Source organism: Poecilia reticulata, linkage group LG1 (genome assembly GCF_000633615.1).
Source record: "Poecilia reticulata strain Guanapo linkage group LG1, Guppy_female_1.0+MT, whole genome shotgun sequence".
NCBI lineage: Eukaryota > Metazoa > Chordata > Actinopteri > Cyprinodontiformes > Poeciliidae > Poecilia > Poecilia reticulata.
The window spans coordinates 31311140-31328174 of NC_024331.1; the positions used below are offsets into that span (position 1 = coordinate 31311140).

The 17035-nt window shown below is 41.8% G+C and overlaps 1 protein-coding gene across 5 annotated transcripts in view; it reads left to right on the forward strand.

The window, feature by feature from the left end:
* Positions 1-17035, forward strand: part of bnc2 (basonuclin zinc finger protein 2) — a 224415-nt gene that overhangs the window by 92277 nt on the left and 115103 nt on the right. For 4 of the 5 annotated variants that reach the window (XM_008422785.2, XM_008422799.2, XM_008422814.2 and 1 more), the window contains exon 3: positions 1444-1506. The exons of the other annotated variant lie outside the window; for it this stretch is intronic. In XM_008422785.2, the coding sequence (XP_008421007.1) occupies positions 1444-1506 (63 nt within the window). The remainder of the gene's footprint in view (positions 1-1443; positions 1507-17035) is intronic. 5 annotated transcript variants of the gene reach the window in all.

Sequence of the window (17035 nt, forward strand, 5' to 3'; positions counted from 1 at the left end):
CTTATTGGAATCTAAGCGATAATGACTTTGTGTTTGCGGAGCCTGGCGCACCCCTGGGGTGTCCGGGCGAGAGAGAGAGAGAAAGAGAGAGAGAGAGAAAACCTGTAAAGAAGAGCCGGGTGGCGCGGGGGTTTATAGTTCGTTAGGCCGGATTAGATGTGATCGATACGCAGGAAGAAGTCGGCGCAGCGCGGTGAGTTCAGGAGAGACGCGGCTGCGCCAGAAATCCAAACATCTGGCAGGACTTCTCCAAAAATGTCACTAGAAAAGGAGAAACGTTACTTCAATGACAATTAAAGAAAAAAAAACATCGATCCTTCCTGTAGTTTGCAGCAGGTGCCAGATCACCCCATATTTTAATAACTAATCGATAAGTCTGTTTTCACTTTACTTTTTTTTCCATCTCGCGGTGTTTCACAACGCAAACCTTCCAACCGACAGGAGAAAATATTACGTTTATTTCATTTTTAAATTCTATAACAGTAAAGTGCAAATATTGTAAATGTTTCCTTTTTCATATTATAGATAATATTTATTTAAAGAATATTTGAACACAAAATTGGTGTATTGTTAAAAACAAGCAAAATAAAAAAATAAACAGGCAGAATAATTTTTCTTGTTTTTTCATTCCATCCACCTGCATTATTTTAATTTTTCTTTCTAATTTATTATTATGTGTATTTTGTACGTGAAACCCGGAAACAGCTCGAACCGAGGCGTCTTCTGAAATGAGAATAATTCATGTCTCCAGCTCAAGGCCTCGGCGAGGATTTTAAATCGCTTTTTAAAGCAGGAAATAAACATCCCCCGCAATCTAAATACAGACACGCAGAAACAAGGTGCAGTTTGAAAGAAATCAATTAAACAGACTCGATAAATGCTGCCTGGTTTATGAGCTTTGTTCTGACATCTGTGCGCATTTTACGCAGCAAAATAAAACTTTCGTATTTGTTTTACCACACAGAAGAATTACAGAAATTTGCTGTGAGTTTAATTATTTCCCAGGCTTTACGCAGAGATTATATTCGGAGCCCTAATTGACCCGCAACATGCGTGGCTCTGAATATCGACCCCTGCGCGGTAGAAACCCCGCAGATAAGCGCTACCACGGGCCTAATTGGCTCATCAGGGATGTTTCCTCAGTAACAGCAGCCGCAGGCCGCGTCCCTTTTGCTTTTTTTTTTGTTTTCCTCTCCGCTTAGTGTCGGAGAAAACGTGGGAACCAGCATCAGGCTTTAAGGGGCTCGTAAAAAAAAAAAACAAAACAAAAAACGTCTTCACCTCCAACCTGCGGATCTGGAGATGCCACCCAGGCGCAGCACATTTCCGTCAAAAAAAAAAAACAAGAATAAAATAAAATTTAAATTAAGTGCTTGTTTTGAGTCTAAAGCTAAATCTAAATTAGAGTCTCCTTTTTTTTTTTTTTTTGTTTTGTTTTGAAAGGGTGCAGTAACGCGGCTTCCTTTGAAGGGCGACAGGTCGACAATGGGCCGAGAGCTGGACGAGGTAGAGTGGCACCAGAATTTACTCCTGTCTGCTTCCTTCAGACTCTCACTGTGAAACACAGCAGCTCCACTTAATGCAAGCAGAGAAAATACAAAAGCAGAAAGAAAAAAATGCAAAAGTTTTTAATGTAATTATTATAATTCAATACAAACTTCTCTGAGTGCATTTCTCACTTCAGCTGTTAAATTTAAGCTTTAAACTTCCTTGTCTGGAAAAATTTTTATTTTGCTTATTTGAAAATAGTAGAAAAGTTGAAAATATTTGCCTGATTAAAATCAGAATACACTTATGATTTTAACCCATTTCTTGCTCTTATCAGTATTTTTAACTGCTTAAATTTTTGCTTGCTTTTGTTTTAAAATACACCCACTGACTTTCAGACGTCATTCGCTCCCACCTGTCTTTTGCTCCTTCAGTTGTCTTGTGTCACCATTTTTTTCTGCTGCTCAGACGTGAGTTTTAGCCGCGTTTTGCTCCGATTGCTGTGTGTTTTCTGAGTGAGAGCATTAATCGCTCTTTAGGGCGTGATGACAGACGTATTTGTGGAAAAGCTCTGCTTTGTTTTGTCTGAGGAAAGAAGCAAGGAGGATAATATCCTCTTCAGCGCAGATCACAGTGCAAACTAATCTGCCTATTAACACCCTAATAGACTTATAGCTGCACGTCTGTGTGTGTGTGAGTGTGTGTGTGTGTGTGAGAGCAGCTTGTTTTACAGTGTTCGGTACAGGAGTGCTGCATGTTGCTTATGCATTGCTGTTTTCCTGCAGAGCTGGGCTCAGAAGGCAGTGATTTGATGCATATGTGCAGAATTATCCACAGTGAGTGAACGTGTGTGTGTGTGTGTGTGTGTGTGTGTGTGTGTGCGTGCGTGCCTGCGTGCATGTGTGTGTGTGTGTGTGTGTGGTTACATTCGACTGTTATTATTTCCATGTCTGTCTTTGATGGGTCGTTGCACTCGAAGCATATGGATGTCTATACGTGCGCGCATCTGGTGTCGAGGCGTTCGTGTCTCCGCTTCTGCCATTTATTTTTCTGAGTGGGTGGCTCAACAGTCAGATGCCAGTGGTGTGTGTGTCTGAGTGGGTGCGTGTGTGTGTGTGCGCATGCTGGAGGACGAGTGCGAGCGTGTGTGTTGGCTCAGGCTCCATGTGTGTGCGGGTGCGAGGTGAAGTGTCTCTTGGCTGGCCTGATGGAGAGCTGGAGGAGAGCAGAGGTGAAAGAGGAGATTTGCAGGAAAGACATGCACCACTTCCCCCATTACTACTCCTTCTTTTTCTTCTGTCTCTCACTTCTTCTTCTTCTTTTGCATCTCAAATACAAAAAAAACCCCCAGAACTTAAATGCAAAATAAGCCTGGTTTGAGGATCCTCTCTGTGCAGAGAGAGAAGTGATTCCTGTTGTGTGTTTTTAAAAGCACATACTGACAGCAGAAAGGAAGCTGGTGACTGTTTGCTGTGGCACCTGACGGAGAAACGCCGTCTTAGCAGCATCTTCCGTTTCTGCACCATTTGAATCTGACTGCTGGATTCTCGTGTTCAAACTGCAAAAACACAAAATCTTACCACGTATTTCTGCTCTAGTTCGTAGTGCAAATATCTGTGTACACCTGAAATAAGACAAAACTAACTTAAGTCAGTTAAAGCAGCATTTTATTAAGATATAAGAGCTTGTTATAAGTCAATAAAAGAGTTCCAGTTCCACTGACAGATTATTTCACTTATAACAAAACATTTTTCCCATTTTAAAAGTGAAATTATCTCCCAGTGTAACTAAAACATTTTCATCAATATTAAATAATTATTGACTTAAAATAAACTCCACAAGTTTGTTGTCATTTTTCACTTTGTAAGATTTTGTGTTTTTGCATTTTTGAAGGAAAATGAAGCCAAATTAATTACCCACTATATTAAAATACTGTAAATTTACAACCCAAATATGTGATTATTTTATTATGTGAAGGGTGAGTGAGTCAAAACTGTTCAAAAATAGAAGATTATGAACGACAAAACAAGGTATGCCGGTGAGAGGTGCATCAAAAGATGACCAGAGGTTCAAATCTGCATTTTAAATGATGAAAAATCTACATTTCCTCCGTTTTCAGAAGTGCATCAACCACAAGCTGTGCAGACATTTGCACTAGAAACTAGATACTTGTTAAGATGCTGTGTTTTTGCAGTGCAGGATGTTTGCCCTATTGAGAAGCCACCAAGCTTAATGAACGTGGAGGATGCACAAAGTCCCATTCATGCTGGTTAGCCAGGCACCAGCTACAGCTAAACTTTATCCAGTGATTGCGCCATCGCTGTCCTTCCTTTAAACTCTCGTTAAAGAAGAAGAAGAAGAAGCATCTCTTCTTCTTGGGTGAATATCCTGATCATGTGCATTTTGGGGTCATGCTGCAGCCTCTGCAGTTGTGCAGCGATGCCCTGCAGGACGGGTGAGCGCTGACCCCGGCTCTGCGTGTGAGACCCGGGGGCAAACAGCGATCAATACGCATCATGTGAGCTGCGCTGCAGGGCTGCGTGTCAGCTGTTTCCTGTTTGTCCCGAGGAGACGCGCCGCCGAGATGCACAGATGCATTCATGAGCGTCGTGTCGGCCTCCTGCAGCAGCGTTGCATCGTCTGAGTTTCACTCCTGCAGCTTTCAGGAACAACATTTGTTCTTTATGTAAAGATGCACCAATTAATCAGACAGTTTTACCTTTTGATCAGTTCTGATCGGTGATTGGTGTGTCAAAAACGGAAAAACCTGAAATTCTCCTAATCTCTAAATGCATCAAAGCTCAGAAATCCCAGCCTTTTCAGTCAATAAATGCATCATCCAGCAGCTTCTCTGATTGAAGCCCTCAATAATCACAGCAATCATACATTTTACTAAAAAGTCATTTTCAAGATGCTGTACAGAAGCAAAGATTAAAAATAACAACAATAGGAACTATAAACAAACAGGAAAATATTAAAAGCAAAAAAGGTTTTCTTTAGTAATGGTGGTAATAAACTTTATTACTATAAACGTCATGATTTGATGCTCTGTAGCAGATCGCAGCTAATTCCCTTAACAGAAATATAGAAATAACACAATTATAAATAAAGCAGAAACTGTAACACTCAGACTATTTATACAGTTAATGTTTACAAATCTAAGCCGTTTTCAACAATATGTTCAAGTTAGATTTGAAAACTACTGACATCAGGTTTCTTAACCTTTGCAAACAAACAATAAAAAATCAGAATCAGCAGCTGAGAGCAGAAAAGCCTGATTGGTGAATCTCTACTTTCAAAAATGTGAATCCATGAAGTGAGACTCAGACATGAATGCAGCTTTAATAAAGAGAAGGTGGATCATTTCTGCTGCTGTGCTGCAAAATATCTGAAATATTTTTTTTATATTAGTATTGTCACAACTGCTGCTTTTCATTGTCATTTCTATATTCCTAATGTATTTTTCTTCATTCTGCTTAGTGGTCTAATTTGACGTTTGCTGCTGCCTGTCTTGGCCAGGTCACTTTGGTGAAAGACGTTTTTATCTGGTTAAATATAGTTTTAATAATAATAATAATAATAATAATAATAACCTTGTTCTGCTTCTTTTCCTCCTTCTCCTTAAAACAAAAACACAACATTCAGTCATTTGTCTCTGGACAGTTTCCTGCATTCAGGAAAAGTTGCCGGTGTGAGGAGGAAGTGTGTGTTTGAAGAGGCAGCCGCTCAGGATGTCAACACCCCACCGCCGGCTAATGAGGGGACACACACGCACGTGGACACACACACACACACACACACACACACACACACACACTCTGATATGGCAGGAATGCAGCAGCTGTCACCGGTTTGTGCGACTCGTTTCGGCGGCAGCAGCCCTAGTTCGGGTGACCAGCCCACCGGCATGCTGGGTAATCCCAGATTAGAGGCGTTTCTCACGCCGGTCCATATGGCGGAGACATTGTCTCGGCCCGTCCTGCAGGCGGAGGAAGGTGACATTCGGTGTGACCTGCGCTAAGTGACAGGAACCCGGGCCATACTTTCACCACGGCTTCTCCCTTTTCCTGTTATTCCTCAACTCCTGTTATGTTGTTTGGCTTGGAGCCGCGCCAGCGCAGCGGGCAAATCGACAGCCCACTATTTTTACATCCGTCTTTAAGGACCCCGTCTGCCGGCTCTGCCTGCCAATTTGCCCCATCAGCAGCGGCAACAAAGGGGAGCTCTCAAGGCAGCGAGCCTTTCATTTCTCTGCTGCCGGTGTGACTAATGTTGTCACTGCTATGTGAAAAAGCACTCAGCCTGGATTGCTATTATTATTGTTAAAACCATCATCATCATCATCATCAGGCTTGTTTATGGTTATGGATAATGATGGTAATTTTGTCCGGGCCTTGCAGTTGACTCTTTCTCCCAACATGCACTGCTGTGTGCGTTTTTAGACGCGGGGAAATTACTGAAGTTGTTGTTGAGGGGAAAATGGTTTTTCTATCAGGTAGCACAGCTGCAGCGGGAGGAATGGGGAACTTTGGTTCCATCTCCTGCAGGGGCGCTGCCAGGGGGGGCTTTGGGGTCTTTCATGTTACATAACATTTTTAATGCATGAATGTAGAGAAAAGGACAAGTCTGGATAAGTTGGAACATTTATTTTTATATTTAAAAAAAAACCCAGATTCACCGATTTGACGTTTTATTCCCAGTGCCAATTTCATTTTCTCTTAGTTTTTTAAGATTTCCTTGCTTTAAAAATTGGTCCAGTTACCTCACCCTGTAAAGGTGAGGTAACTGGACCTCAGATATGTCTAATTCTCCACAAGAATTAGACATATCTGGTTTTAGTGAACTCTGAGTATAAAATTAAAGGTAGACATGAACAAAGTGCATCTGGAAAATGCAGACATGCATACATTGCCAGCATACATGCATTTGTTTGACTGGGAAACAAATGCACTAATTTTGACTTGTATATATTTTTATGCATTAAAAATATTATTTATTTGTTTTTTCATACAAAAGTTCTGAGCCGGAACCTTTGTATTCATGTGTTTCTGGTACGCCCGTATTTATGATGCACAAGATTTCAAATTACTGTTATTTAGAGGTGAGACTGTAAGTCATTAATTTAAATTATCTAATTGATTACATAGATGTTTTTTAGGGGGATTTACATAGAAAGTTTCCAGATGGAACTTTTTGATTTGCATGTTTCTGGTACGGCCTGTAAGTCTGACGCACAGGCATCATCCTCTAACAACAGCGCAAGCTAACAAAGCCGATTCTCTTGGCCCACTCACTGGGGGTTAATCTCTGCTTCAAAAAATGATCTGATCAGATGCTGGATAATACTGTTGTTGTGCTAAAAGGAGTTAGCCTGACAGTGAAGCTAATAAAGGCTAATTTAGCATCTCAAGGCTAACCATGTAGCAGCAGCGCAGACATCCCCAGTGCTAACGTTAGCGTCCACAGTCCACATTTCTACATATGGATTTTGAAACTCTGGAAAGCTGAATGGTTGAATAACATAAGTAAGAGATTAAATATCATAGCTATCTGTTGAGGCGTTCATATGTCTATTTATTCAATAATTTAGCAGCAAAAATGTTTCTGAATTTAAAATGTTGCTTATTTTGTTATGATTAAAATGCACACAGTTAACTACAGACCTGATGTATCTTAGCTGCTGCCCAGTGTGTGTAAATAATGGTGCAGTTGTTCCTGTGTGTAAGAACAGCAGTTGTGGGTGTGCGTGTGTGTGTGTATTTACTTGTATATAATACATAAAGGGGACCACATTAACTGCAAAATAAATGCAAAATGTTAATTTGCACAAACGGATGCAGAACACTGCAAAAACACAAAATCTCACCAAATATTTTTGTCTTGTCCAAATATCTTAGTACACTTAGAATAAAACAAAACTAAATTATGAATAACATTTCAGCAAGAAATATGAGCTTTTTTAGGTCGGTATGTCTTAAATATTGATTTAAAAAGTACTAGTTCCACTGGAAGATTGTTTATTAAATTTCTAACTAGTCCTTTTTTTATGAAAATATTTAGTAAATATTGATTTTAAACAAACTCTTATTTCTTGCTGAAATGTTACCGGTAAGTTAGTTTTGTCTTATTTTAAGTGCAGTAATATGTTTTCACTATAAACTAGACCAAAAATACTTGGTGAGGTTTTGTATTTTTGCACTCAACCAATCAGATGTTCAAAATCCTCAGAATTTCTGTTCTGACCCGGTTTTGAATATTTCTGGGCCTCCTTACCAAACTTTTCCCGATCTTTTGATGCGTTCGCGGAGGAGGAGGGGAAGGCGATGGCGGCTACTCTTCTCCTCGCCCTCTCCTGTTGGCGGCCATGTTTTATTCTGCGCCTATCTCACCGCCCTCCGCTCGGCCCGGCTCTGTTCTGCTTCCAGTCTGCCGCAGGGATCTGATTGCTGGAGGCCCAGGGAGGATTTTAGGGTGGTTCTGGAGAAAGGGAGGCTAGTGGTACAGGCTGTGGTTGGCGGCGAGCCAAAGTACACACGCATGCACGCGCACACATCAGCAGCACATGCTCACTTAAACACATCCAGTCCCTTCAGGTACAGATACACTTTTTCCTGCTCTTTTCCTCAGAATGAGCAACAAGTTCCTTTGAATCTGCAAACTTCAGCCTGCGCTCATTAGCCTGCTACTTTCTGTTGCGAGCAAAGTGTTAAAGCCACATGTGTTAGCATTTGTTTGTGTGCTCTGCTGACTTTGTAAAGATGTTGGATTAATAACATTTAATGGCCACTGTTAAATGCAGCTGCCCTGGCATCCCACAGCTTGTGCTTTTTTTTTTTTTCTGGCAAGCTTTTGTCTTAGTAGGTATTTGTGTGTTTGCAGGCAAAGGAGAAAAATATCACTGAGTGTGTGTGTAGACCTCACCTGGCTGTGTCAAACTACTACCAGGGTTTAAACCGTATTTCCCATCATGTGATTGGTTCGGTTTAAAGTCGTTAAAATGAAATAGAAAGTTGCCCCTCCCCCACCTGCTGCTCAGCTGGCTGCTACTCTTTTCTGTTGCTTAGAAAAGGGGTCACATAGGGTGGTCAGGTGTGTGTGGGTGGCAAAACACAACCTGAAACAAGGACAGAATGGGAGAAATTTTCTGATAGAATCATTAATTATTGAAAGTGGGACTTAATTTATACCAAAAAAAAGTAATAAATCTATGAACTAATATATTTTTAAAATAAATAATAAATTAGATTTTCTTTTCAATCAGTGGTTCTGCTGGGGTGGGTACCGGCCCCCTTCGGACCCACCTTAGTGACGCCACTGCATAGGAGAATAGAATAGAAACCGACTTTATTGTCCCACAAAGTGGAAACAGCAGAATCAGGTCGAAAGATTCACACACGAAAAACGTTCTTAAAGCGTTAAAAACAATCTATAAAGACTGACAATAGCAGCAATAATACTGGTAATAATAATAATAATAATAATGATACTAACAAAGCAACAAATACTGAAACTGTGAAACTGAGACGGATTGTTTTTCCAAAATGTGCCTCATGTTCCCGTGTTGAACATTGAGACAGACGAATATTTACCATGCAGTTTGTCAGAGCAGAAAAACAGACGTGCAGCTCATTTTTCAGCCATTTTGAAAATATTTCTGGTTCTAATAAAAACCCAGAAAGTCACAGTGTGGCTACTAAATGAGCAAGAATCAACAAAACATCAACATTTATCAGGAGTTAATTTGTTTGTACTTTAAAATCTGAAACACGGAGCTGTAGTAGTCAGTATGTTACATCATTTCACAGCAGTACCATTAAAAGCAATTATGTTATGTTATGCTTTTTTATGCATGTATCTGTGAAAATATAGATGTTTACTCCAAGTGGATGGTTTTTATTATGCGTGCGACGTTTTGCTGATCGCTCCTGATTTAAAGGATCCACCATCAGCAGGTTGCTGCTCACCGTGAATCCAACCGTTTAAAACGTTTATAACAATAAACACCCCAACAAGCCCCCGCAGTCAGGCCTGCTTCATGCGTGTGTCGTTGTTTACCTCCCTGGGACATTACCTGTTCATCCATGGTGACAGTTTGGGGCCCAAGCAGCAGAACAAAGTGAGAACTCGTGTTTGAAATAAGCAGAAGTTGTGTGAGTTAAAAGCAGGCGGCGCGTCGGCGTTGTCGTCCTCCCCACCTCCCACAAACCCGTTGCCACGCGTCCACACTCGATTTCTTTGTGCTGATGTTTTCCCCGTTAATGGCCCGAGCTGCATCCTCCTCTGTCGGGAAACACACTCCGACATAAGTGCTTTTGTCCGCTGTGACTCTGACTGGCATTTAATATTTCATGGCATTTAATCCATTTGATATGTTTTTCTCCAAACACACAAAAGATACGCAGCCTTTGTTTGCTTCATCCAGCCCATTATTTCACACTTTTAGATGTGTAAAAAGGCAGCAAGAAAGCAGCTTCTGCTGTATCATTGGAGGCATAAAGTCAGGGCTGGGCTGGTGCTAAAATATGTGCTCATTACCGTAAAACCGAACGCCCCCCTCCCTCTCCGTCTCGGCGCTTAACCTCACATTTCCAACCGTTCGGAACCTGCAGGACGTCCCAGTTGTTCCTGCTGATGGGAGCCTGAGCTAAGAGAAAACCCGGCTCTGTACCACCGCCAGTTATCGTTACTAACAGAAAAATAATCTAAATGTGTTACTATTGCAACAGGAGAGAAAAAAAAGCAACAAATGGTGTTCAAAATAGGGGCCGGGGGCCATTTGTGGCCCCTGGACTGATTTTTGTGGCCCACCCAACAACAAAAATTAAACATATTAGGACAAAACCACAACTTTTAAATTAAAATCTGCTCACAAAAATGCTAAATGCTTTTCCAATCTATTTTCATGGTTTCATCTTGATGCACCCAAATTTGTTTTTAGTTGCTGTATTAATACATGAAAACTGTTTTTACTGTAGAGCCAAATAGATTAAATATTTTCTCAGTTATGTTAGTTATCTCAGCTATGATCCCAATCCTACAAAAAAAATATTATTTTATTTATTTAATTAAAATTCATCATTATTGTTGAGTAGGAAAAAAAATCACAACATTTTTGGTGATATAATTTTTAAAAATATATATTTTTGGGCCCTCAAGTGCTTTTGTACACTGACTATTTTGGACCATTTTGGACCATCTGACAAAAAGTTTGAACACCAATGTTATAAAATCTACTTTGATGCGTTTTGATATTATTTAACGGTTTTTATATCTATGCTGCTATTTTGGAACGATGTAAAAATAGCTTGATTTTGTTCATCTGCTGGTGATACGACAAATAAAATCTAAATTAAATACTGTAAAACAGATTGTTTTACACTTGGACATAAAAAATGTTTTGTGCCTTTAAAAACTTGTTTTTGCTCTGATTTCTGTCCAGCAGACGTGAACAAACCCGGTCCAGTTGTTTGCTCCCAGCTCGGCCACCATAACAAGCAAACTTTACATTAACACGTCATTAAATGCTTCTGTAAGTCTCGCCTTTCTCCACGTGATCAGTTTGTGTTTAGTTTGTTTTTTCTTCAGTCTGAATGTAATTCTGAACCCACTGGTGTCAGTCTGCCGCCAGAGTCAAACGCTCTTCTTCATTTTGCTCAGACACAAAGAAAAGAACAGCAGAAGCTGTTACAGTTAAAGGTACAGGAGCAGTTTAATGACTGACTGTGATCTAAGGGCAGCAGCGGATGTTTTCTACTCAGAATAACAATAATATGATTAAATCTGAAGTAAAGGAAAGCAAATACTATTTTACTCTTGCTTTAGTCATTTCTTTGATGGCTACTTTTTACTTTGCTTGAGTAAAAATATGTTTAGTATGAGTAGCATTTTTGGTTATGTATTGTATCGTTTATTGTTTATCGTGATAATTTTTCACAAGATTTTTGAATTATCATTGTTACAATAAATTTAAATTAATTATGTTTTAAAACTGGATTGTCAGGATTGTTAGTTTTGCTATTTTCTCCACTGTTTGTTCGATAATCTGCCAATATGCAGCTGCTGTGTGCAGCTTAGTGGTGGAAATCACTTCTTTATGTGACCGGAGTCCTGAAGATGCGTGTTGCACACAGAGGAATGTTTTTCTAGAGCAGAATTTGTGTTTGTGGTGCTGCGAATGCTGTCACAAGTAGGTATCATCGTCACTTTTATCGTTATCACAATGGTAACGCAAAATACTGCGATCAAACTTTACTCCACACGGAGACCCACCTCTGGTTCTGAGCACGACGAGGAGAAGCAACCGAGGAGGCGTCTCTGTTTGGAGATCAATGGGTAATAGTCTGAAGTCGCAGAGGCGATTAGAGGCGTCGACTTGCCTGTGTTGTAAATGCTGTCAGATCTGTTAAAGGAAGCCTAATACCTCTCAGGTTGAAAGCTGTAATAACATCAACTGTAACCGAATCCGCGGGGAAGTGCAAGTCTGTCTGCGTTTGTGTGAGTGAGTGGAAAAACAACGGGAGGAAGGAGAAAGAGTTTCATTCTGTGTGCGTTACACCAGGTGTGTGTGTGTGTGTGTGCGTGTGTGTGTGTGTGTGTGTGTGTGTGTGTGTGTGTGTGTGTGTGTGTGTGTGCGTGTGTGTGNGTGTGTGTGCGTGTGTGTGTGTGTGTTCAGGTGTGCGACGTGCCGCGGGGTTCGCTGCCGGCGCTTTCTCTCCGGCCACCAGACGCCTGTCACTGGCATGAAAAAAAACCCCACCAGGCTGGTGGATGAGGAGGACAAAGGAGGAGCTGAAATCATGTCACGTAGCGCTAATTCATCCAGCCTCATTAGAGAGCGGGAGGAACCCGGGGGGCTCGGGGGGCCCGGGCCCCCACTGCCACACACACGCATGCATGCATTCCCCCGGTGGGTCTGCAGCACATGCTTCCACACTGCAAAAACACAGAGTCTAGTTCCTAGTGCAAATATCTTAGCATACGGAGGTGGATAGTAACTAGTTACATTTACTGGAGTAACTTTATCATGAAGCATCTCTACTCTTACTTGAGTAAAACAAGTTTTAACCATAAATTCTGCAGATACAGACTCACACCTGCAGTTTTTGTTAAAGTTTTTTATTGAAAGAAACTGATTTGGAAAAAATTATTTTGCCTGATTTTTTTATTTTGTTACTTATATGAATTATTGTCATTTTCATCCTTAAGATACCAAAATTTCCAACTAACTTTATATTTTTGGTCCATCTGTTTATTTTATTAAAAGATTAATAACTTGGTCAGTTCCTCAATACGTGAGTAACCTTTTACCAAATGCATTTTTACTCTTTCTTGATTCATTTGTTGGATGTTTACTCTTACCTCTTGCTTGAGTAAAAGTTTTGAGTATTTTACCAGCCTGTTGAAATAAGATAAAACTAATTTACAATTAACATTTCAGCAAGATGTAGGAGTTTGTTTTAAGAAAATAGTTAATGTCATGAATTATTTACTGGGTGGGACGAAGTAATTCAGAGTCGCTGGGTGGATCTAGCGCCGCCTTTGAGGGCAAAGCTCCTCCTCTGAGATGCAGTTTCCAAGCTTCTGAGCACAGCAGCACCACTTCCCCACTCAGCTCCTTCAGACTAGCCATCAGCAATTAGCAAACACCTGGTGGAGCATCAGCTGAGCTCCTTACTGGAGCTGCTTCACAGAGCAGCGCTGGTTAAAACGTGTTAAAGGGTTAATAGAGGAGCCATGTTGTGATGACTTCCTGAAGGCGGAGAAAGAGCAGGAGCTCCTTAAAGAGACAGAGGCTCGATTTCGCAGCGTTTTTGATATGTACAGCATTTTTATAACAACTGAAGGAAACATAGTTACTTGATTATGTTATGAAATGACACTATGTTCTTGGAAAACACATAGAATTGAAGAAAAACTGCTAGTTTCACTGGCAGATTATTTAACTTCTAACAAAACATTTTTCCCATGTTACAAGTGAAATAATCTGCCAGTGGAACTATTTTTTCCTTTTTCATCAATATTCAGGAATCATTCACTCCTGTTTCTTGCTGAAAAGTTACTTGTGATTTAGTTTTGTATTATTTCCAGTGCACTGAGGCCTTTGCAGTAGAAACTTGACCATAAATCCTTGGTAAGACGTCGTGTTTTTGCAGTGCAGTCAGATCCGGTTTCTCTGCTCCCCGCACACGTACGCAGACGACACCGGCGCACGGCGCATGGCGCTGCGCGGGGGCAGTTTGGGGAATAGAAAATTGCCTTCTCAGGAAGGCCCCGGCCAATTAAGGACCTGACCGTATTGAATGTCAAGTGTTAATTTAGGCTCCCCGTCCCCCCATCCTCGCCCCTCAATTTCCCAGCAGGGTGGGTGGTGGTGGGGGGAAACGGGCTGGATGTGTGTGTGAGATGAGCAAATGCATGTCAAGCCAAAGTTGATTGCCTCGCTCCGTATTATGTGTCGCTGGCAAGTGGCAAATGTGCTCCCGCCTTTTAGCCTTTCTCGCACCCCCAGAGGGACCCGGTGCTGGGAGGAGGAGCGGAGGAGGATTAACTGTACCGCCGCGATAAGAACGGAGGGGGGACAGACAGGGAGAGGACGAAGGCTTGGTTTGATCTCCAAGGACTGGGCGGTGACTTTGATAGTCTTTTAATTGCCTTCATTTCGCAGAGGTGACGTCCCTCGGAGACATCCTCTAAAACCGAGCGTGACTTTAAAGTTTAAAGTCCTGCTGAACGCTTTGATCTCGTAGGTTGCGTCTGAGTTGGGCTGATGGTAAATGCCCACCTCCTTACCTCCATGATCTAATATACATCCACTTAGTCTTAATGGGCAGATTCCCTTTCTCCTCTTGTGATGACTGTTGCACTCTTTAAAAGTGAAACTGCCAGCTTGTCTTTCCCATCTGACCCCCTCCTTTGTCTCCGTCAGTCTCTGCCTCCGCGACCTCCGCCTGAGTTACAGCAGAGTTTATGCTGCAAACCGGCCTTCCTCTCTTTGTTTTGCATTCGTGTTTCACATTTGCATGAACGTGTGCGAGCGCTGCTTGTCGTAATGTTGTGAAATTGAATAAAGAGGGTGAGTATCGATCATTTACCCCTGTGTGTTGTTAGGGTCTGCAAAGTCGTGGCAGAGAGAGGTTGGGTCATCTGCACAAATGCAAACAGACGAGCAAACGCATCACAAAAAGCTGCAGAAGTTCCTCCAGTTTGGGTTTGTCTCATGCATTGAAAACATTTTGATGGGACAGAACAGAAATATCTGTAGTTGTTGTCCAGGAGTAACAGCAGCAAAGTTACAATCAGAGCACGTAAAATCACACAAAGATGAAAGTATAGAAATAAGGATGACATAAGAAACAATGCAAACTCTGATCCAGAGGAATGTGCAACTGTGCAGGATCATTTAAACAATGTTCTTTAATAAAACAACAAACTGTTAACAAGGTGTGTAAATAAAATAGTGCAAATAGCAGCTGGGATGTAAAAACTTATTGTGTTTTTTGGCAGCAGTAGATTTGTTTATATTACAAATGCATGCAAACGTTTGTCAATACTCTGCTAATGTTGATAAAACACAAGTTAGAAATTTCCATTAAATAAAAACACATGAATAAATTTGTCACTAAAAAACTTGCGGAGCAATGATCATCCAGCTACTTCCTGTCGTCTTCTTTGTGGTTTCGGTCAGTGGTAACATTCAGCTGAACAGTAGATGTTAGGTTTTATGCTAGTGCTAATATGGTTTTTACTGTTTAAGCTGTATTTGGAGTTTTAACTATTAAAATAGTTCCAAGTGTTTTTTGAGAGAGTAATCATGGATGTCAGCTGTTTGTGGGTCACAACTGCTGGTATTTAAACTGTATTTGTACCCGGTGAATGAGTTATTGGGTAAAAATAGTCGCTGTGTTTCCAGAATCAGTGGCAGAATCCTGGACAGGCAGCTGTTGCAGGTCAGTGTTTGGAGTAATTCAGTCCCTGATCACTGATAACAAACCAGAGGGAGAGCATTAAAGCAGAGAGAGAGAGTTCAGCCGCTTGGCAGACTCTGGAGTTAGACCGGACCGAGAAGTCTGTCAGGCTCAAATTGATCACCAGCCCTGGGAAACCGGGAGCAAACAGAAAGGGACGTGGACAGATGCCACAGATCAGGCAGAAAGAGAAAGAAACGGGGAGAATCTGTGGCTTAATCCGCCCAGAACGGCCGTTTTCCCCTCTGGATGATAGATGTCGTGGGCCTGCCGGGTGACACAGATGGATAACGCAGGCGTCCGGGGTGATAGGGTTATAAATTAACACATTACTGGACCCTAATGTGGACTGCAGCGGCCCACCTCGCAGCAACGCGGCCGGCCCTGCAGGCGAACACACCAACACGCCCACAGCCTCGCTGATGCGTCGCGCTGAGCTCAGGATGCGGATCCTGCTCCTCAAGTGGCATTGATTTGGCAAAGTGCTGAATGAGCAGCAACGCTCCAGCTGCTGTTCCTTCTCCACTTTCTGTGCTGGTTTCCTGCATTTCACACGTTGGTCCTCATTTATTCTGCTTTTGTTGCTTTAGTGCAGCGCAGAAAGATCACTCCTCTTTTTCTACTCTGAATTTGGCTTCTCGGATTCTTTCGCTGCAAAAACATGAAATCTTACCAAGTGGGTTGCAGTGCAAATGTCTTAGTTTTGTCTCATTTCAAGTGTACTAACTTACAAGAAACTTTTCAGCTAGATGTAAAAGCTTATTTTAAGTAAATAATTCCTTACTGGCAGATTATTTCTCATGTAACAAGATATTTTTCCCACAAGTGAAATAATTTGTCAGTACTTTTTCATCGGCATTAAGAAATTATTGACTTAACACAAACTCCTATATGTTACTGAAAAGTTACTCATAAGTTAGTTTTGTTTTGCTTAATGTGCATTAAGGTATTTGCATTAGAAACTAGACTTGGTGAGACTTTATGTTTTTACAGTGTTCGCTGCTCTGCCAAGACGTTTCTCTCCTCAGATGTCCTGAAAAGTGTCTGCCTCTGCTTTCTCTCTCCAGCTGGAACATTTCTTCTTCTGGCCCACACAGTTTTCACCAGCCAAAGCTGTTATGTCCCCCGAAGTTGAGCCCAAAAGGGAAGTGGTGTGTGTGTGTATTTGTAGCTGGGGATTGGTGTTTAATAGCCCGACATACAGAAGAGCTAATATCCAGAGCAGCAGTAGCCTGAGCGCTGGAAGGCCACACACAGAGGCGCGGCTCTGAGCAGCCTCACAGTTTTGGGAACTCGGCTCGCCGCCTGCGAAGCGAGGCGAGGGCCCAGACTTCTCCCAGCCGACCGCAGCCGATTCAGAGTCGCTGCGTGCGGCGACCGCCACCGGTTCTTCTGACGAGCTTCAGCTGAAAGCTAAGCCCTGTTAGCGTCGCTCTGAGCGTGTGTGACGTAAAGCGTGAGATGAAGAAACTGTCCCTCCTGTCTTCCTCTCTTTCTGTGGTTCGGCGCAAACAGTTAACATCTGGTGACCAGCACCTGACCTTCATATGGCCTCACACACACACACACACACACACACACAC